General features: G+C 44.6%; 1 protein-coding gene across 2 annotated transcripts in view; it reads right to left on the minus strand.

The window, feature by feature from the left end:
• LOC102560741 (haloacid dehalogenase-like hydrolase domain-containing 5) overlaps positions 1-21,795 on the minus strand; it is a 48,558-nt gene that overhangs the window by 18,624 nt on the left and 8,139 nt on the right. For both annotated transcript variants that reach the window (XR_009456034.1, XM_059715861.1), the window contains exons 3-4: positions 19,994-20,106; positions 13,955-14,048 (exon numbers count right to left, since the gene is read on the minus strand). Coding sequence is in view for 1 of the 2 variants with exons in the window: in XM_059715861.1 (XP_059571844.1) it covers positions 13,955-14,048; positions 19,994-20,106 (207 nt within the window). In the remaining variant the exon portion in view is untranslated. The remainder of the gene's footprint in view (positions 1-13,954; positions 14,049-19,993; positions 20,107-21,795) is intronic.

Raw genomic sequence — 21,795 nt, forward strand, 5'->3', positions numbered from 1 at the left:
TTGGTAGACAGGACAGGTGTTGTTGGGCAACTGTGGCCAGATGCTGCTACATCTGGCTGCAGCTTGCCCAGTAGACCAAGGGGTCAGTCCAGCGGCTCCACATCCTCAGCAAGATAGGTAGCCACTGAAGCCTCTGTGCTACCTGCCCATGACCAACATTGGCAGTGGCTAGCATGGAGGAGACTGGCTGGTGCTGGGAGTGCTGGCACAGGAAAGTGGATCCCCCTCTTCCACAACCCCTCACCTCTGCACTTTGGCCTCCCTGACTTCATTGACCAGCACCTGCATCCAGTGATCGAGGGTTTTGGTGCTGCCAATGCACATGCTTCCCTTCACCCTTGGGTCGCACATGCCTGCCATCATGTGGACCGTACAAGACCGCAAGGGATCCAGCCATCTCCTAATGCCCTCCTTCAGCCGCCTCACCAGTGCCTGCACATCTGGTGACAGCAGCCTGCCCCAGCCAGGAACATTGATCCCCTGGAACTTCTCCATTTGGTTTTCCAGTTCCCTCACTAGGGGGATCACGTGGCTGAGGGCATCACCAGTGCTAAGGGTCTTGGTGGCCTCGATGAAGGGCTTGAGGACCACCAAGATCTGGGAGATGGTACCCCACTCAGGTCTGTTTAGGGGACCACTGATCTCAATCTCCCCAAGTAGGGCCATCTCATGGATGGCATTCTGTTGCTCCACCAGCCTTTCAAGCATCAGGTATGTGGAGTTCCACTGAGTCTCCACATCCTGCATGATTCAGTGCTGTGGGATGCTGAACTCTGTCTGTTTCTCCCACAGCATCTTGCCCCACTTGATGCTGAGGTGGAAGTAGCCTGCCATCTTCCTGCATTTCTAAATCAGCTGGCTTGTAGCAGCAGCAGTGGTCATGCCGTGACTGGCAGCCCTGTCCTCCTCCAAGGCATCCCTCACTATGAGGTGCAGCCTGTGTGCCACACAGCGGATGCCAACAAAGTTGGCATCACAGACAGCCTTCACCATATTGGCCCCATTGTTGGTGATCATGAACCCATGGGTGAGCTCAGCCTGCCCAACGAACCATCCCTGCACCATGTGGTTCGTGGCCCCCATGATCTCCCTGGCCACGTAGGACTCATCCAGCACCTCGGCTTGCAGTAGAGCCCACCGACGGTCTGACTGATTGCACCAGTGCCCCGTGAGGGAGAGGTAGGCATGATCACCACCCCAGCTGCTCCAGATGTCAGAGGTAAAGTGCAAGGCTACCTGTGGCCCTGCCTTGCGCAGCTCCTCCCTCAAGTACTTCCTGCATGCCTCATACAGGGAGGGCACCACCATCATGCTAAAGGTGGTGCATGCAGGCACTTTGTAAGATAGGGCCAGAAGTGCTACGAACCACCTGAACCCTGGTTACTCAACTAAGGAGAAGGGCTGGCTATCCAGAGCAAGCATCGGCCCAGTGCTCTGGGTGATCTTGCTCGCCTTGGAAATATGCCCCCATTTCTGTCCACCTTTCCCTCACTGGTCCAGGGTGGCCTGCCTCTGCTTTGGGGGGAAGGGGGCTTTGGAGCAAGTGTGGGACTTCCCTTTCGGCACACTCACACTGGTGCCAGGCTGAGCAGGAAGAAGGGCAAGTGGGTGCTGCCTCCTCAGATGCAGCAGCATCGCCATGGTGGAAAAGTGTCTCACATCCTTGCCATGGCTCATGTGCCTTCAGCAGTGCTGGCAGATAGCAAACCTGGCATCATCTGCCAGCTCAAAATGCTCCCACACTACACTACTCCCCTGTTTCTGGGTTGAGGGTGAGGATCCTGCCTTATCCCACTCCTCAGCAGGCTGAGACTCAACAGCAGGAGGAGCTGCCTCAGCCGAGCCAATTGCCTCCACATCCTTAGCCTCCTCCGAGGTGCTGCTTTCTGAAGGAGACCTGGGTCCAGGGGAAATTTGAAGGGTATGGAGCACAAACTGATTCCTCCTCAGTCCCCAGAATTGCTTGGAGCCAGCATGCTCAGCATCCCTGGTTCCAGCTCCAGCTCCTCCTCTGACAGTGGGAGGCTCACGCTGAGAGGACATCGGAGTGGAGGAGACAGTGATTCCACTGCTGGTGGCCACTTCTGGACTGAGTGGAGGTGGTGCAGGTGCGGGGACATCAGGTGCAGGCACTGCTCCCATGTCCTTGCTTCCACTGGCAGCACTGATGTCATGGCTGCTCAGGAAGAGAATGCGTCTCTGTTTGGCAGCGGGGGGGGGGGGGTGTTGCTTGCAGCTCTAGCTCTCCCCCTACCCCTTCTCCCTCCCCTGCCAGAAGACCTGGCACCTGCATTTCCAGCACGCTTCATATTAATCTTTTCTGTGCTGCAAAAGGCTGCTGTGTGTGTGTCACTCCTTTTGTGTTGTGTGTTTTATTCCCTCTGTTGCGTGCGTGCACTGGACTCTTCTTTGATTGTTTGCTTCAGAGTTAAGAGCTATGTAAAAATTGTGCACTGTCTGTCTGTCTTTTTCTCCTATGAATATCTGATGTTTCTTCTTTAGCGTGTGTGCATGTGTGCCTCCCTGCAGTGATGGATCATGCTGGCAGGGAAAACACAGCTTTCTTTTTTCAAAGTTTGCAAAAAAAAAAAAAAAAAAAAAGAGCAAATATAAATTGAAAGAAATGAATTGAATAGTATTAAGAGATGCTAAGCTAAACTAAACTAAGCTAAATCCTACCCAGTCCTTTCTAACAACAAAAAGGAGCAGGCAAGTTCAACTACTGAGTAAAGCAACCAGGCCAAGATGCCCGTGTCTGCTATGATACCTTTCTCACACAGTTACTAAGAGGGAACAAGCCTGCAAAAGGCACAGCATGCCTCCAAACAGAGGCTTTTATGTTGTTTCTAGGTCCCTCCCCCCAGACATGGTCATTGGAAAGGCAGCCAGAGAAAAATCCTTCTCACTGGCCACCTACACGTCAGTCGTCCCCCCACCCCCCCGCCATTCCCCCTCCCTCTTCTAACTTTCACTTTCAGCCTCTGAAGTGCTTCAGAAGTTCTGAACCACTTCAGAAAGCCTGAATGAGCCAGCGCTTCGCTCCGGGCATGCTGCTTTGGATGCTGAAGCGTCCAAATCAGCCCCGGATCTGAAGTGCAGTCCAAAGCCTCGCACAGTCCTACTGTCTAGGTCCACCTGTATCTGTAGTCTATCTTCAGGCATGACCATGCTCCCCTATAACTTGGTGTCATCCGCAAACTTGGCCAGTGAGCTCTTTACCCCCACATCCAAATCATTGATAAAGATGTTGAAAAGCACTGGAAGAAGCACGGACCTCTGAGGAACACCACTAGCCACTTCTTGCCAGGATTACACAGATCCGTTTATTAGAACTCTCTGGGTCCTACCCTGCAGCCAGCTTCCTACACACATAACTGTTGAACAGTTAAGCCTGCAATCCTCCAATTTTCCCATGAGAACATCATGGGATACCAGATCAAAGGCTTTTTGGAAGTCTAGGTATACCATGTCAACCTCCTCTCTCTTATCCAGGTGGCAAATTACCTGGTCATAGAAGGAGATGAGATTAGTAAGACAAGACCTACCCACAATGAAGCCATGCTAGCTGTCATTCAGAATCCTACCTTCTGCAAGTGTATCGTACATAGACTTCTTAACAAATTTTTCCAGGATTTTCCCTGGGATAGAAGTTAGGCTAATTGGCCTATAGTTGCCTGGGTTCTCTCTCTTCCCCATCTTGAAGATGGGCACAACATTGGCCCTCTTCCAGTCTTTAGGGACCTCCCCGGAGCACCATGTGTTTTGGAAGAGTTTCACCAGAGGCCGTGCGATGACTTTGGCCAGCTCCCTTAGCACTCTTGTATGAAGTTCATTTGGTCCTGCTGACTTATAAATGTCTCCTTCTAACCAATCATGCACCAGCATAATATCAACAGTAGGAAGGCGGTCATTCCCACCATGCCCCTTCTGAACCTTATCTAGTAGGCCTGTGCGAGTAGGCAGCTATTCAATTTGGCTTTGGATCCGGCAGCTTCAGGTGCCAATGATCCGATCCAGAGCTCCGGACAGGGTTCCCGCTTTGATCCGGCCGAAGCGGCTCTGAAGCTTTGGAGCCGCCTCAGACATCCGGCCATAGGGTATAATGGGGAAATCAATGAAATATCTATAACTTTGTTGTTTTTTGTCTGATTTAGATGAAACTCACAGGGGTGGTAGCCTCTTCTGAAAGCATGAATCCTGCCAAGTTTCAAGGAGATAGGTGCAGGGGTTTGGGGGGAACTGCACCCCAAATTCTTGAAAGCAAAACTAATGTCATGTCTATGTGTTAAACCACAGGGGGGTGAAAACTGCAGGGGTGGTAGTCCCTGGTGAGGTCACAAAGCCTGCCAAATTTCAAGAAGATTGGTGCAGGGGTTTGGGGCTACCCCCCCCCCCCCCCCTGCAAATTTCATCCAAATGAGACAAAAAAACAACAAAGTTATAGATATTTAATTGCTTCCCCATTATACCCTATGACCGGATCTCCGAAGAGTTTCAGAAGCTCCAAACTGCTTCAGAAAGCCTAATGAAGCCAGCACTTCGATCCGGACATCCGGATCCGACGCATGGTCCAAAGCCTCGCACAGCCCTATTATCTAGTATGATTTTCCCCTTAGTCCAGTGAAATACTGAAGGAAAAGTAGTTATTCAGGTGTTCAGTTCTCCTGAGTTATTCAGGAGCTCTTTCTCCTGAGTGTTGGTAGCCAGCTATCCTGAGTCATAGGACAGCCTCACACTTCCATTTGTTTTCCTTCTGTTCCCTGCATACTTAAAGGAGGACTTCTTATTGTCCTTGATTTCTGTTGCTAGTTTAAATTCAGTCACCGCCTTAGCCTTTCTAATCTGCTGCTACAAGTGCAGGCCATTGTTGTACAGTCCTCCTTGGGGACTGTCCCAAGCTTCCATAGTTGTTATACCCCTTTCTTCTTTTTCAAGAGGACCATGATATCCCTATTAAGCCAAGAGGACTTACCAGCCCTTCTGCTACCTTTCCTCCGCATGGGAATGGACTTCTTTTGGGCTTCGAGGATCACATCCTTTAGGAACAATCACTCTTCATGTACTCCTTTCACCTGCAGTCTCTAGCCCCGCAGGGCTTCTTCTACTATAGCCCTGAGCCTGTTGAAATTCACTTTTTTTGAAGTCCAAAACTTCAGCTCTGCAGGCTGATTTGCCTGCCTTGCGATGGATAGTGAACGTGATGGTTTCATAGTCGCTATCACCCAGGCTACCATCTATATTCAATTTGCTCACCAGATCATCTCCTTTGGCCAAGACCAAGTCTAGGACAGCATTATCTCTGGTTGGCCCATGCACTTCCTGGGTCAGGTAGAGCTACCTTACCCTCTCTGCCCAATGACTATAAAAGTTCTAATACCTTGAACTCTGCATCTTTGTTTGGTAGGTGAAAGGTGAAATAACTAACTGTATGAGATGGTTGAGATAGGGATAATCCTGCCTCAGGTAGGGGGTGGACTAGATGACCTCCAGATATCCCTAGGTTTTCTATGATAGACAGGCTGAACCTCAACAAGTCACTCCCTGGCTTTTGTTGTCTGTGCCTTTATCCAAGTATGGTTCCAATGATAATTATAACATGCAGGGAATTGGTTCAATCTATTTAGGTTTCTGTAAAGAACTAAATTAAATAAAGCCAGAAAACAGATACACTTTCCTAATCATCTCCTTCCAAATATAAATGCAAGATTTCTTTCCAGAGGAAAGTATTAGGTTCTCAGTTGTATTTTGTCCTATAAAAAAAATGACTTTTCATAAAAACCGAGACTTGCCAGACTTGCAAAAGAACAGCTGAAGTGTAATGGCTTTTTCAGACGAGCAACTAGCAATGTTACTGAGTATGTATAACACTTGTAGAAAATGTATACAAGTTGAAGGAGAGTCTGCACCTAGTTAATAAATTACATTCTAAATTAATTTAGTTAATAAATTATACATTCTAAATTAAGCCATTTCATTTCAATTCAAATTTACTTGGCACAATATTATTATTTATTCTACACAATATGAGCAGGCATTGGCTTGCTCATGCTCAGCAAGCCCCAGCCTATCTTTAAAATACCCTGTTATTCAATTGTAAAGTACAAGAGAGAAAAGTACTTTTCCCCTGAACATTTAAGCAATAGATTTTAGCAATCATGAAAGTTGAGAGATTGATAAACTACTCTAGGTTCTCTGTTTAGTCATATAACACAGAAAGCCATGGCAAAAATACAGCAAGCTTCTTAGGGTATGTACACACCAGAGTTATAGAGAGACTGCAGCGCAGTATAGAGATATTGAAGCTAGCTCTAAAATTTAACTAGCTGAGCTATCCTAGTAGCAGCATAGAGCATGGCATGGGTTAATCTACATTGCTTCATGGCTGCAGTATAGACATACCTACCCCTAATCCCATTAAGAAACCCCAAAACTAACCTAAGGAGATCACATCTCTTGCGAGTGTTCATTTTCCACACAGATGGGCTTCTATAGAAACTGCCAACAAGAATATTAGTGTTAGTGATCAGTGGGGGTGTTGTCAGTGGAGCTTGTTTCAGTTAAGCCTTACAGACTAGTTTGTTTTGTACTGAAGCAATAAAACAAGCTTATATTCAAGATGCCAAAGGCTAACTAAAATAGTTAAGAAATAGTAGAATATTTTAAGGCAAGCATACCTTGGTTCCCCTCACACCTTCAATAAGCACTTTTATTGATAATACATATTTCTTCATCCAACTGTCAGAAGGATTAGTTTGAAGTACTGTGTTGATATAGTATGCAAATGATCCTGAATTAACATGGTCCATGGACACCAAGAATATATTACTCCAATTGTTGCATTCCCATTTAACATTTCTAAGGACATGAAAGGGTCACCATTACTAGCAATGATCAGTCTTTTTTCTTCCCACACTATCTTTCTTGAGATGAGCAAGATACTCTGTAGCCTAATTAGTAACACCATTTTTTTCTAATAGTAGCTACTGTGTTAACTTTAGGTGCACTATAACATGTTAGACTGTTCCATCAGCATCCTTTTAGTTTCCTCATGGACCTCACATATATGACTGCTTTCTCAATTGTTGAAATCTATTCTGTGATCAATAAATATCAACTGGCTGAGTAAAACCTATACCTTTAAATATCGATAAGAGAACAAGGAACTTCAATAGTTTTGTTAATTCACACTTGCAGATGTACCAGAATTTTTCTTAAGCTTTTATCATATGCTACATCAAGTCAACAATAAGAAGAATATCTGAGGATGGGCAAAGCAAACCCTGTTTTCTGTCACAAACAGAAGGACAAATGGGTGATGAAACCTAGCTCTGATGATGCATTTGCTAGTTTTAGTCATCAACCTCCAAATGTCACCAGTCCGCGCTGGACTAAGTTTCCGTGTCAGGTTAAGAGTTGTCATTGTGTATGATCTCCAGTGGAGAGCATGGACCTGGGTTAAGCATTCCTGATTGCCTGCTCTGAAAAACAGGGAGAATTTTGACTGTTCAATCAGTAAGATTTTGGACTTTAAAAATCAATCATTGTTGCTCCCTTTAAAGCAAGTTACACCTGCTTTAAAGGGAGCAACATTGCATGATTTCCTATTTGGTAGCTTGGTATTTCCTTCACTGTCCCACTAGGACTTTAAAGATTTTTTAAAAAGCCAAAAACCCCCCACTTCTGCCCTGAATTTGGACAAACTAACGGATAACCCAAAAATGTGCAGATGAGGTCAGTTAAAAAACTTCTTTTCATCATGTTGTGTTTTGATTACAACTTTTTAGTATCAATTAACTAGAATTTTAGGTAATAAAGCTTCCCTCCACCAGTATTTTTCAAAAACAGCTTTGTCAGAACTGATCCTTCCAATGAATTGGTGTTTTCTGACAAACACCTTTAATACTTAGTGCAAGCTTTGCTACCCATGTGCCTGCACCTTTGAGGCTGTATTGAAATAGTATTTCAGTGAAGGGGAGGATCTTTTGTAGCTACTTCACAAGTCCTAGGGAAAGCCACTTAAAGCTTTTGCTGCTGCTACAGCTATCCCTACAGTACTGGAATACTTTATCTTCCCTCCCAGACACAAAACTTGCCTCCCACCCCCTCACCCCCCACAAAACTCCCTCAAAAAACAAAAAAAAAAAAGGCCTTGCCAGTTGGGACACATGCATTTAACTAGGTTCCACAGGGGATGGCAATCAAAACCCTCCAGCAACCAAGCACCCAGTCTAGAGGGGAAAGGATTCAAAGAAGCAACTTAACTCTGGGAAAGAGCCAGTGAGCTACAGGAGTGGAACAAGTAGCGCAAAAGGGAAGCGAGTAGGTCAAAATGCAAAATATGTCTGATGAGAAGTATGGGGAATAAACAAGATGAGCTGGAAGCTGCAGCCTGTGAAAAGAATGATGATCTGACTGATATCACAAAGACCTGGTGGGAAAGCTCTTATTAGGACTGAAATGTCAACATAGGGGGTTACACTGATTGGGAAGGACAGGGTTGGGACAAAAGGCAATGGTGTTGTTGCCTTGTATGTCAAACGCACACACTTGTTCCCTGGTTCAGGAGGAAGATGATAGTCAAGCAGAATGCATTTGGGTGAAGATGAAAAGTGATGCAGCACTGTTATAATGATGCAGATTTATTATAGGCCACCAAATTAGGATGAGGAGGTGGATGAGGCACTCTTCAAGCAGGTGACAAATCTATCCAAAAGCTATGGGATAGTATTGATGGGTGTGGGGGAGACTTCAGTTTTTCAGAGATCTGCTGGAAGAACAATGCAGCCAAACAGTGTCAAGCTAGTTCCTAACGTGTGGAGGATATAAGTAGGGAATCATCTATTTTGGATCTTGTCCTTGACCAACAGGAAAGAACTGGTAGAGGATGTGAAGGTGATAAATAACTTGGGAGAAAGTGATCATAATATAATAGAATTCCAGATCCTGAGACAGGGAAAGCACGAGGTCAGCAAAATTAGGATGCTATATTTCAAGAGGCAGATTTCATCTGACTCAAGGAGTTAATAAGTATGGTGCCATGGGAAGACGGACCAAAGGATAAAAAGGTACCTAGGAGAGCTGGGAGCTCCGAGCAGGCACAATATTGGAGACCCGAAAAGAAACTGTCCTGATACAACGGAAGCACAAGAAGAATGGCCAGAGACCAACATGGCTGCACAAGGAGCTTCTAATATATCTCAAATGCAAAAGGAAAGCATATGGGCAATGGAAGAATGGCCAGGTCACCAAGGACACGTACTAGGAAACAGCAAGAACCTGCAGGGACAAAATCAGGAAGGGAAAGATACAGAATGAGCTGCCCCAGGCAAAGGAGCTTAAAGACAACAAGAAGAGGTTCTATAAGTATGTTGGAAACAAAGTATGTAAGAAAACAAAGACCAAAGATCCCCCTGTTAAACCAGGGGGAACTCCTAACCAAAAATTCAAAGAAGGCAGGTCTACTCAACAGCTACCTTGCCTCAGTTTCCACAAAAAATTAAGCTGCAGTCAGACATCTAATAAGGAGTAACTGGATAAAGAAGGGGACAAGTTGAGGGAGGAGATAAAGAGATGGAGAGCTTTTGTTGGGTTAAAATTCATTCAAATCAGCAGGGTAACACAAACTTCATCCCAGCATACTAAAGGACATCTTGGAGCCCTTGGCAAGAACCTCCATAAAGTCATGGGAGGTGGGCCAGGTACCAGAGAACTAGAAAAGGGCCAGCGTTTCCCCCTCTTTAAAAAAGGAAAGGAGGAGAACCACAGAACAGTTGGCCTCACCTGAATACCTGAGACATTACTGGAACATACAATAAGGAAGACCATTTACAAGCATCTGGAGGATTAAAAGGTTTATCACAAGCAGTCAGCATGGATTTATAAAAAACAAATCATGTCAACCAAACTTGGTCTCCTTCTTTGACAAAGTAACTACTTGGGTGGTGTGCGGGCCGGGCCCCGATCCCGCCCTCGTCGCCATATGCGGCGGTGATTCCGATCCTATTCTGGCTGCCATGGGCAAGCCGGGGGCGAACCGGGGTCGTACTGGACCCGTCTCCAGTGCACGCGGGCTGTGGCTGTCAGCCTGGGCACGCGGGGTGGGAGAAAACCACGAAGCGGCTTGCGCACGTGAGTTAGAATTAGTCATGGAGGTGTAACAGTTGATTGAAAAGATTGTTTACTTACACCCAAAGATGGTATCGGTGTAGGCTGGATAAGTTTCCAGGCACAGCTCCCGCTTGAACCCTCGTTGGAGGACTCTGACCAAAAGATTGCTCCCACGGAGTTTGCTAGGCTCCGCGGGTCCGGTTAAGTTGGGCTCGAAAAGTTTCCCCAGAGTTATTTAGGCTCCGCGGGTCCGATAAGTTTTCCCCGGAGTTTGCTAGGCTCCGCGGGGTCTGAAGTTACAGGAAAGGGATACGTCTGGGATTGCGCTCGGCGACGGGGAGAGGCGAGAAGCGAAAGCTCCGTAGGCTCGGTTCTATTGCCTCTCTTGCCTGCTTAGGGGAGGCGCATCGGGTCCGCGAGGGTCCACAGCGCTTGGAGATCTTCACACAGAATCTCTCTCTCTTCCTCCCTCCTCCGGCTTGGGCGGAAACTACCCAAGCCTTTTGTACGGCTAGCAAGCCAATCGCTAGCCGCCATGTGTGCCTAAATTAGGAGTCGGCCAATAACATGGCGCAGACCCTAATACAAATGGCGGGAACTTCTTTACAGCGTGCATCACTACGATGCAAAAGAGATGCACACTGCAAAGAAGCTGCAATTCGGCAGGAAATCCCCCGTTGCACCAGAGCTCTCTCTAGCAGCAGAGAGCTCTACCGTGCAAAGAAAGCAACAAATTTGGTGGGAAATAATTTAGCAGTGCTGAAGCGCATGCACAAACAAAAAATCATAACTTTGGGTTGTGACAGGTGAGTGAAGGGAATGCTGTGGATACACTGTATCTGGACTTCAGGAAAACCCCTGACAAGGTCCCACACAACCCTCTTAAAAACAAACTGGAGAAAAGCAGGCTAGATAAAACTTCTACAAGGTGGATAAGATAACTGGCTCAATAGCTGTAAGCAAAGGGTAATTATTAATAGGTCCATGTCAGAATGACAGGAGGTTTCAAGTGGAGACCCACAGGGGTCTGTCCTAGGTCCAGTGGTGTTCAACACTGGGCCCAGGACAAGAGATTTGGATGCTGGCATAAGAAAGCTTCTTGCACAAGTTTCCGGACGACACAAAACTAGGAAGGACTGAGAACATACTGGAGGAGTCAAGCACAATTCAGAAGGATTTTGACAGATTAGAAAATTGGGCTAGAGCTAACAGGATGAAGTTAAATTTGAACAAATGCCAGGTGTTACATCTCTGGAAGAATAATAAAAAACAAATATGAAATGGGTGACACATGACTGCATAGTAGCACTACAGAAAAAGGACTTGGGAGTCTTGATAGATCACAGACTCAGTATAAGTCTGCAGTATGATGCAGCCGCACAAAAGGCCAATGCAGTTTTTGGATGCATCAATAGAAGTATTATGTTCAAGACATGGGAGGCAATAGCACCTCTACTCAGCACTGGTCAGGACTTATCCGGAGTACTGTGTGCAGTTCTGCATTAAAAAGGACTTGGAGAAGTTAGAGGGTCCAGAGGTAGGCAAAGATGATAAAAGGTTTGAAAAGCAAGTCATATGGGGAGAGGCTGAAGGAGCTAGGCATGTTCAACTTGCAGAAAATATGCTTAAGAGGGGACATAAAGGGCTGCCATAAAGAAGAGGGAAAGCATCTTTTCTCTCTTGCTGTGGAAAGGAAGACACAGAGCAATGGTTTGAAGATGCAGCAAAGTAAGTTTAGACTAGATATCCAGAAAAACTTCTTCACTGTTAGAACAGTGAGGCAGTGGAATAGACTGCCTAGGGAAGTTGTGGACTCTCCAACACTGGAGATGTTCAAGAAGTTGGACAGTCACTAGTCAGGGATTATCTAGACAAAGCTATGCCTATGTTCTATTATGGGTACTTCCCATACTTCTGGGCTTTGTTGGTTGCTCCCACACACACACACTTTCTGCTACACGTGCAGGGTGTTTTTAAGCCTTCCTCAGAGACACTGGGGGTTGGCTACATACAAGGTTAGGGATTTTGACTGGGGTGTGCCAGTGCTCTTGCTGAGACCAAAGCTGGAGGTTCCTGGCTAGATGGTCTTGCCTTTCTGCTCAGGGTCAGATCAATCGCCATTTTAGGGGTCAGGAAGGATTGATCAGATTGGTATGGACTATGGGAGCTTTTGCCTTCATCTGTAGTGGGGGTGGGGGAGAAGGGGGTTCTATCTGGGATTTCCTGAGCATGTACTGACATTTCATAGAAGCAGGATGTTGCTTGACACGGTTCTCCTGCTTTACTTGTGGCAGGTTAGGCTATTGTGTCAGGGTTGATGGTAGTTTTATGTAGAGTTTAGATTATGGATTATATAGGATGGTTGGATAGGGATAATTCTTCCTCAGGCAAGGGGCTGGAGGTGACCTCTGGAGGTACCTTCCATCCCTACTTCTCTATGATTAAGCAGAGAAGCTGTCCTTCTTGCTGGAAAAGAAGCAAGCCTGGAGACAACATGCAGCTGCCAAGATGTCTGCCCCTTGTGTTTGGTTTAGCAAGCTGAAAGGGCAGGAGTCTTGTTAACCCTCTCAGCCATAGATAAGGGCTGAGCACTGTCACTTGTGGCTGAAGCAGCAAGTGAACTGCTGATAGTATTTTGATAAGGCTTTTGATGTGGAAATGATGCTTCACTTACAGAAATGCATATAAAAAGCTATTTACAATAAATACTGTCAATCTTGCTACTACCTTTGCAAATGTCTGGGGCCTAACCTCACATGAAACAGTAAGTCCCCCTGGGAACCCAGACTGTTTCAGGAATTGTGGCATGCCAAGGAACAGTCTGGATGAGGCAACAGGAATTTCCTGCCACACCAGGCAGTTTCTTGTACTTCTTGAATACTATGCTTGCAGAAAGACTTACTCTGCCACAGTCAGCCAGGGCTCCGGAAAGTCTTTTACCCTATATATTCTACCTTCTAAAAAACAAGGTGAATTTTAGTTTTTATTTGGTGGGGGGAGGCATTGTATGCAACAGATAATAGTATATCCTAGTATGCTATAAATAGACAGAGGGCTTCATTAAGCAAGCCTGTGAGCCTCCCGTCCCATTTCAGTTAAAGGTAATTTAAATCAGGAAAGCTTACATATGCCAGCATAATCAGTTTTGTTACAGCTTATGGGGTAAGCAAGTAAGCAATGGCTTTGGAAGGAATATAACAAATCACTGTAACCACACAACTTAGCAGTAATAACTTACCAATATTGTCACAATCCTGCAGGGAAGAAAAAAAAAAAAAATCTTCTTTCCACTTTTCTTCAGAAATCATGAAGTCTGCTATACTGGGAAGTTTATCAGGCAACTGAACAAAATCCAATGTTCTTTGTATATATTTTGCTATAGATAAGTAAGGCTGGAAGGAACCTCAGGGCCATCTAGTCCAAGCCCCTACTCAAAGCAGGCCCATCCCTTTCTAAGCCATTCTAGACAAGCATTTGTCTAAACCTGTTCTTCTGAACTTCAAGAACAAATTCATATAAACTACCAGGCAAAGTCTGAAACAACAGACACACACTCTAACTTGCCACAGGTACAGAAGGCAGATGAGGGCATTGTCAATATACTAGGTTATAGATCAAAAGCTGCAATTGAGTACTCAATCACTGAGTCAGTGTGAATCCTAGTGACAAGATGACCTATTAGAAAAATCTATTCAATAGCTTTAGCATTGCAGTGAGCCAAGAACTGAGGTAGAAATCAAATTCAAAAGCACAATACAAAAGAGAATAAACTAATGCTATTAAGTAATCATTGACAATACTGAGTATTAGCCAACAGCCACAGAAAAGTTTCAATACAAATACTCACCAAAATTTTAGGCCTTCTGTCATGGTCCACCATATCCAGCAAAGGGTACATCTCCCGTAGCATATCAATAGTAATAGGCCGACAAAAACCCAAACTGTAAAACTCCAGTTAAGGACACAAAAATATATACATATTTCTATATCTTAATTTTAAGATCATAAAGTCAACAAATTGTAATATATCAAGTTACAATCCTGGCAACACAAATCACATGAGAATACAATACAAGAAGTCAGAGACCCTAACTTCATTTTAATCTATATCATGAAAGAAGTTACTTCACTTGGATTTGGGCTTGCTTTGTAGCTTTACTAGGACAACTCACATAAACAGAAGTGGTGAAAAAGCATGCATTTTAGAACCCAACATCACTGTAACATCTTATTTTGCATTTGCTTAAAAGGGAACCCTGAAGTTCATCAGAAGTTATAGCTAAATAACCATTGTAAAATGTTATTTGCAAATCATATTTTGGCTACTCGAGTATTTAGATTTTGATAGAAGGAAATTATGGGTGTGAAAAGATGTAGCCTTTGTGCCTCCACAAAAATGTTCATGGGGGCACAAATGCCAAACAGATCTTTGCGCCCCTTTTCATGCCAGAAATACCCAAAATTTGTGGCCATGACACAGGTGTGCATTGTGCCGCTATCTTGTGGCTGGCATCTGTTTTAGGGTGGAAAAGCACAGGCAGCCTGGGACTGCCTGCACTCTTCAGTCTACCCAGCTGACATGCCTGGGGCCCAATCCTGCGCACCCCAGTAGCAGAAATTCCTGGGGTCCCTGAAGCCTCAATAGTGCCTGCCTGGATTTCCCCATTTGGGATTCCCAGGGCATGTGTCCACACTCCAGTGTGGTCCCAGGCTTGGATCACCTATCAGCAAACTGGCAGTCCCAGCCCCATGACTACACAGGATCCAGCTCTCCCTGCTTGCAGAGATGTGCCCTGGAGGTTCCCCAGGGGGCACATCTGCAAGCAGGGAACACATCACCTGTTGCCCCACAGGATAAAGAAGGCAGGACAACAAGCAACATGCATTTCACACAATGAAGCTGATCAGGATTTGTCCCAGCACAACTGATCTGATTCAATGGGCGATGTTTATTTGTACCTTAAGAAACCATTAATTGCACCTTAAAAGTGTGTGTGGGGGGGGGGAGAATTTAAAAAGGAAGGTGAAAGAAAAACCTCCTACACTGAATGAGATTATGAAGCAATCTTCTAATTTTCATAGCAATACCCTTAAGAAACAGAATTCCATTAAATCTAAACCTTAATGGAGTAATTCATAGAACACTTGTTTGTTTATGAGTAGTACAAACATCCAATGCTCAGTACTAGCAAAACCTGCCCTCAAATGTATGCAAAAATACAAGAAGGATCAAAAACTATTTAAGAAGCTGACCATTTGTTTCTTTCTGATGAAGTATGTCTTACATTCAAAAGCTTGTCCAAAGTTATTCCAATCATGAACTTGGGCTATTAAACAGATATGGCCATAAAAAAAAAAATCCTCCCTTTCATACCAGGATCTGAGTCATTCATAAAGATTTTAAAATCTTTGAAAGTACGTGTTCAGTATAAGTCTAATTATACCTGAGGTTTATATTGTAGATACAATCGTGAATTTGAAAATTAATGTAAGAGATCCCATCATGCTGTTTCTTACTATGCCTGAATGTTTATAGTTGTCCAAAGAGTATTCTTGGTAACTAGCTTTAAATTTTCAAATGGATAATGGAAGCAAAGTATCAAGAATATTTTGTCTTGTTTAAATAAAATTCCAATCTGAACATCTGTTTTTAAAGTTTAATGAAAATTTCAATTTAGTGAAAAGGTCCTGAATTTGAAGATAATGCCAGATTCAATGCATATATAAAAAGACAAATTATAAAATTACTTTCTCCATAAACATCACCAAGCATAAATGTTCTGGGGTGCTCAGATCATGTGATGGCCTTAGCTATATCCATGTAGATTCCTTAATTATGTCCTCAGTGTCACCCATGCAACCCTCTTGTCCTCAAGGTGTGTGCATATTTGGTCTAGCTGTAACTTGTATTTCGCCAACAATTCTGTTAAAACACACGCAGAACAGAGTTTCTCTTACTCTCTGATGCACTGCTCTTGCAGGACTACCAGGAATGCAGAGTAGTATAACATTTTATCCAGTAAGCACAGTAGATAGGATTCTGATAACAAGCAGGGAAGCTATTTAAACATTATGTCACCATTAGTTATTTTTCAAATGTAAAAAACAGTCTTAGAGAAATTAACTCTGAAAGTTGAAGTTTTCCAGGAAACAAGTAGAATAGCCCAATATGCTTCCCCTCCCACAAGCGATGAGTATCAGGTATGCTTTATTTATAACAGGAAGAATATTCTTCTGGTGGGTGGTACTATTACCTGCTCTAGGGCCCCCTCTACACATTATACTTAAAGTGAGATTAACTAATTAACCATACCTTAAACTGTGACTCAAGCTATATGTTTAACCAGTTAAGGGAATGACAAAACAAGCAATAAGATACAAAGTTATTTCACAAAAAATGTTAACAACTTTATAGCTGGTTCTAATCATGCCATTAATTAAACCTGTGGCTAAGTGCTCCCCTCTGGCTGGTAGCCCCATCACCTGAGGGGCTCCAAGCCAAAGGGATGCACCACCAGCATTCCCAGAACTGCTGCTGCTGTGAGTCTCATCAGCTGCTGGGCTTGCAGCAGTGGAAGCATTCTTTCCACTGCTGGACAGCGCTGTCCCCACGGCCAGCCCTGCAGCCAACAGCACTGCCTCTGATGCCTGACAAGGCTTGCAGTGGTGGCAGCATTCCCAGCACTGCCCCTGCTGTGAGCCTCACAGCCATGAAAGCTGGCACAGGGGGGGCCTGGGATCATGACTCTGGATTCCTCCTGCACCAGTGATAAGGCATGATAGGATCTAATCAATGAATGATCCCACAATTGCGCCTCCTGCCATGTGCACGTGTCATGGCAGGAGGCACAATTATGTGAATTGCGCATGTTAAAATCCCATTGTGCCTTTACCTATATTTGTAAAGGGGCCCTAGAGAAACGAACCAACACCAGAGCAAACAAACACATCAAACTTTGCTCATGTCTAAGTAATCGTGTCCCTCTTTGCTTACTGAAATATGCCTAATGTTACAACAAATCTCATTTTCAAGAAAAAAGCTTAAGTTTTTATTAAAGGAAAAATGTTGTCTCAGAGAAGCCACAGACACTGGCTTGTGACCGAGTTGAATCAGTGGGATGTAAAAATGTAGAAGTTTCTGGAAGCACTAGGGGTTGATTAATTCAAGCTCTCAGACATGTAGACAGATCAAAAGAAGCTTCAGCCACCTTGGGAACAATTACATATCCTGGCTTGAACTGGCTGAGGAAGGCTACCCAGCAAAGGACTAAGAAGGGTATAAAGCAGTGATGTTCAGCCTGTGGCTTATGGGCTGGAAGCGGCCTGCAGAGCATGAAGGAATGGTCTGTTGCCTCACATGATGTCCCTGCCTGAGCTCCCCAGCACATCAGCATGGCTGAGTGTGCAGAGCTAGAGCAATGCTTTTCTCTGCTGCCCTTGGCCCATTTCAGATTTTAATGTTTGTTTGATTCATTTATAAAAAGGTTGGTCACCAAGGGTTTAAAGTGCTCAGCTTGACTTAGGGCTAGCAGCACTCCCTTTTGATCCACGAACTAGGCCAAAGTGACACAGAAGAACAAATAATCGATGAATTTGTCTGTACCTGGCAAGATAGTATGGAAGCAGTTTTATTATTACTATGACAAATGTTTTCCCTGTAACATTTTTGTCCTAAAAGAAATAGTACTGTGTTTTATGAAGGATATTTGGTCCCCTGTCATTATCTCTGACAGCACCAAAACACACGTGCTGTACTGAAGTCAAACTTGCTAAGGTAATTCAAGTGAGTCATAAAAGAGACTATAGTCAAAAACCTTTTAAAAAGTCTTATAGTTTCATAGTAGCTAGGGTCAGGAGGGACCTGATCAGATCATCTAGCCTGACCCCCTGCCACAGGCAGGAATGAATGCTGGGTTCACAAGACCCCAGACAGGTGATCGTCCAACCTCCTCTTGAATTTGTCCAAGGTAGGGGTGAGGACCACTTCCCTGGGAAGTTGGTTCCAGATTTTGGCCACCCTAACTGTAAAATATTGCCTTCTGATCTCTAAACTGAACCTATTCTCCATCAGCTTATTACCATTGTTCCTTGTCACCCCAGGTGGTGCTGGGGAGAAAAGGGCTCTACCTATTTGCTGTTGATCTCCCCTGATGAGTTTGTAGGCAGCCACCAGGTCCCCCCTCAGCCTCCTCTTGCTGGGACCTGAACCTGTTCAGCCTCTCAGTCTCTCCTTGTAGGGCCTGTCCTGCTGCCCTCTCACCAAGTGGATGGCCCTCCTCTGAACCCTCTCCAGGCTGGCCACATCTCTTTTGAAGTGCAGCACCCAGTACTGGACACAGTACTCCAACTGCAGTCTGACCAAAGTCACATAGAGGGGGAGTATCACCTCTCTGGACTGGCTTGAGATGCACCTTTGGATGCATGACAAGGTATGGCTGGCCTTGCCTGCTGCTGTCTGGCATTGGTGGCTCATGTTCATCTTGGAGTCAATAATGACTCCAAGATCCTGTTCCGCCTCTGTGCTTTCAAGAAGGGAACTCCACAGCCTTTATCTATGCTGTGAATTCCTTCTCCCAAGGTGCAGCACCCTGCATTTATCTACGTTGAACCCCATCCTATTCTCACCTGCTCACTTTTGTAGTCTGTCTAAATCTATTTGCAGCCTCTCTCTCTCTTCAAGTGTGTCCACCTCGCCCCACATCTTAGTGTCATCAGCAAACTTGAACAGTGTGCTTAAAGGTTTTGGATCCTTACTCAAGAAACAGAGGACAGCTCTAGACCTGCGATTTGAGTGAGGCTTTCTAGAAGAGGCCATTGGGATTTCAACAGTGTAACTAGCCCTGAAACTGAGAGTCTTATCTATACTACCACATTTTAAATAGAACAGAGACTTGAAAGTCGCTGAATCCTAAGAAATACTTAGCCTCTGCAGTGTCAGACAATCATGTTTTATCATACATAGTCCTGTCATGAAAGGTAAAATGCATAATACCACCTTATAATATTGTATGCAAAATTAGTAAAGACAATGCCTGCCATACGAAAGGATTAGAATGGTTTAAAGCAGGAGTGGCCGACCTATGGCATGGGTGCCACAAGAAGCCTTTGTGTGCATGCAGACTGGGGAGAGGACACGCAGCACAGTAGCAGATGAGACAGGAAGCAGAAAGAAAAATAGTAGATCAGGCAGGGAGAACAATGAAAGAAACAGAATGCAGAGCAGTAGATCAGGAAGGGAAAGGGGATTGAAGTTGCACTTAGAAAGGGTTCAAGGCTAATTGTGGCAAGCCTGCCAAAAATGGGTCTTGCCCCCACTGGTTTTGAGCTCTCCTGTCTTTATGCATCTCATTATTTTCAATTAAACATTTATTTAATTCCCAGAAACAAAAAATATTGCTTTCTAAGGGAAGTTTCAAACTTAAAGACCGACTTCACAGCATAAAATCCCTTTTAGAGAAATTCACTCTGAAAATTGAAGTCATTAGGGATAAACGATATAACCCAAGAAAGAAAATTTGTTAAAAGCAAGTTTATTTCAAGAACAGGCCTGTGAAATGGTTCTGGAAATATATTCCTAGTTACCAGATAACAATATCTCAAGATTCATTCTCAGGGCAGTCCCTTAAGAAGTGATTAGTCATTTTCATACAAGTTCAAGTATTTCTGTACCCTGGTATAAAAAAAGGTTAAGTAAAGAAGAGTGAAAAACAAAACAAAACAAAGAGGTACTGCACCATACCAACAATGTTAGCAGTTTTGAACAAAGAAACAAACACTGTGTTCAGTTTCTAACACTGTCTAAAATACATTTTAACATTTCACTGAAAAAGATGAACTAGATGAATGAAAATACTTAAAAACATAAAATGTCCTTTTAAAAGGATACCAATTGGCAATATCCAGAAGTGGTCCTTGCCCAGACACAAGAACGCATTTGTCATGATAACGTTTGAACATTCTCAAAGGACTATGAGACAGCATGACCTGGTCTTGTGAAATCTGTTTGGGATAAAATAAGAACACACCATTTCTTTCAAATGCATTTTTAATTTTAGGCTGAAAAAACATTTACAGGGTCGATCAATACACTGATGCCAGTGGTTTCTGATTTCATTACCCTGCAAAAAAACCCCCCGTTTTTCTTTTTCTATTTATTTTTAAATGCATTTCCTCCCCTTCCCTTTTCTCTCCCTCTCTATTCCCTATAGATAAGTATAAGTAAGCTAAGATGTAGGATAAGCTTTAACATTTTATTTTAGGTAGTAAGTTTTATTTTTCTCTCCCTTCTTTGCAAATAAGTTCCCTGCTACTTTGATATCAATACCCACTGTTTTATAAGTTATAATTATTATGTTCGTACTGCTTTTAAATTGTGTGATTACTGTTTTAGGCCTATATGCGTAAGTTAGCGTAAGTCAAGTTTCCATTTTGTATGTCAAGCCTCCATCTTGTGTCCTCTGCCCGGGCATCCCTTGTGTTGCAACTGTATGATTCATGTACCCCTCCCATGTAAATTGGTTCCCGGATGAATGAGAGTGATTGGGAATGATGGAAACACAATGGTAGCGGGCCTCTACTGAATGGCCTGTAATGACCAGGCCATCACCTCGCATTGATTCATCCAGGAACCACGGAACTCACCCAGGAACAGAGACAAAAACCCAGCATTTGAAAGACAAAAGACCCTGGAGAACCAGCAACTCTACCATTGTACCCCACCGTTACAGACACCCGAAACTGCATATCCCTGCATGGAGCATACATACTCAGTGCACCAGGGGCTGACCCTTGTCTGGGCATGCCTCCTGTCACTAGGGTCACACAAGATCTGCCCCTATAAAAAGCAGCAGTGAAGACAGATCCAGTGGGACACCCTCTCCATCTGGACCAGCACCATGCCACACCACCTATCCACCCAGAGGCCCTGCTGGTGACCCCCGTCTGGACAACACCTACTGGACAAGGACCCCTTTCCAGCCTGGACTGGTAGCTATCAACCCCCACCCCATCTTCAACCAAGGACTTGGGCTCTGGTTCTCTTCCCTAGCTGGACTCCAACCCTTCCACTGAGTCTCTTTCTCCTGCTGCCATTGTGACTGTGTGCGCGTGTGCGTGAACCAATAACTTCATGGGGCTGTGTAGTGTGTTGTCTATTTAATAAAACTGTTATTTGGACCCCTAAATTGGGTTTTGCTTTACTATGGTTTGGCCCCGCTCCAATCTCTGCTCCTCGCCCCTCTAACTTCTGTCTCATTTCTCCCTCTCCTGCTTCTGGCTCTCCGCCACCTCCAACACCTGTCCTGAGCTCCTCTCTGCCTCCAAACCCCTTGTTTCTTTGCCACCATCTCAACCCCACTGCCTTTTCCTTTTCCCCTGAGCAACCAGGTTTCTGCCTCAGTTTCTTTCCTGGCTGTCTCCTCCTTGCCATCACTTATCTCCCCGCCCCCCCCCCCCCCCCCCAAAATCTCAGCTGTCTGCCTCAGTTTCCAGCCCCAGTCTACCTTAAATAAATCCAAGCCTCAGTTCCTCAGCCAGCTTCTCTGTAGTCTACTGGTTCTAATCCCAGTTCTGGCAACTTTCACTCCCTACACTTTAACTCTTTCTCTCTCACCTGAACCTTCCCCCAAGTATCCCAAATACCCCAAGCACACACATACACACTGTACCATCCAAGTTAGGAACTTACCT

The sequence above is a fragment of the Alligator mississippiensis genome, chromosome 12, assembly GCF_030867095.1.
Source record: "Alligator mississippiensis isolate rAllMis1 chromosome 12, rAllMis1, whole genome shotgun sequence".
NCBI lineage: Eukaryota > Metazoa > Chordata > Crocodylia > Alligatoridae > Alligator > Alligator mississippiensis.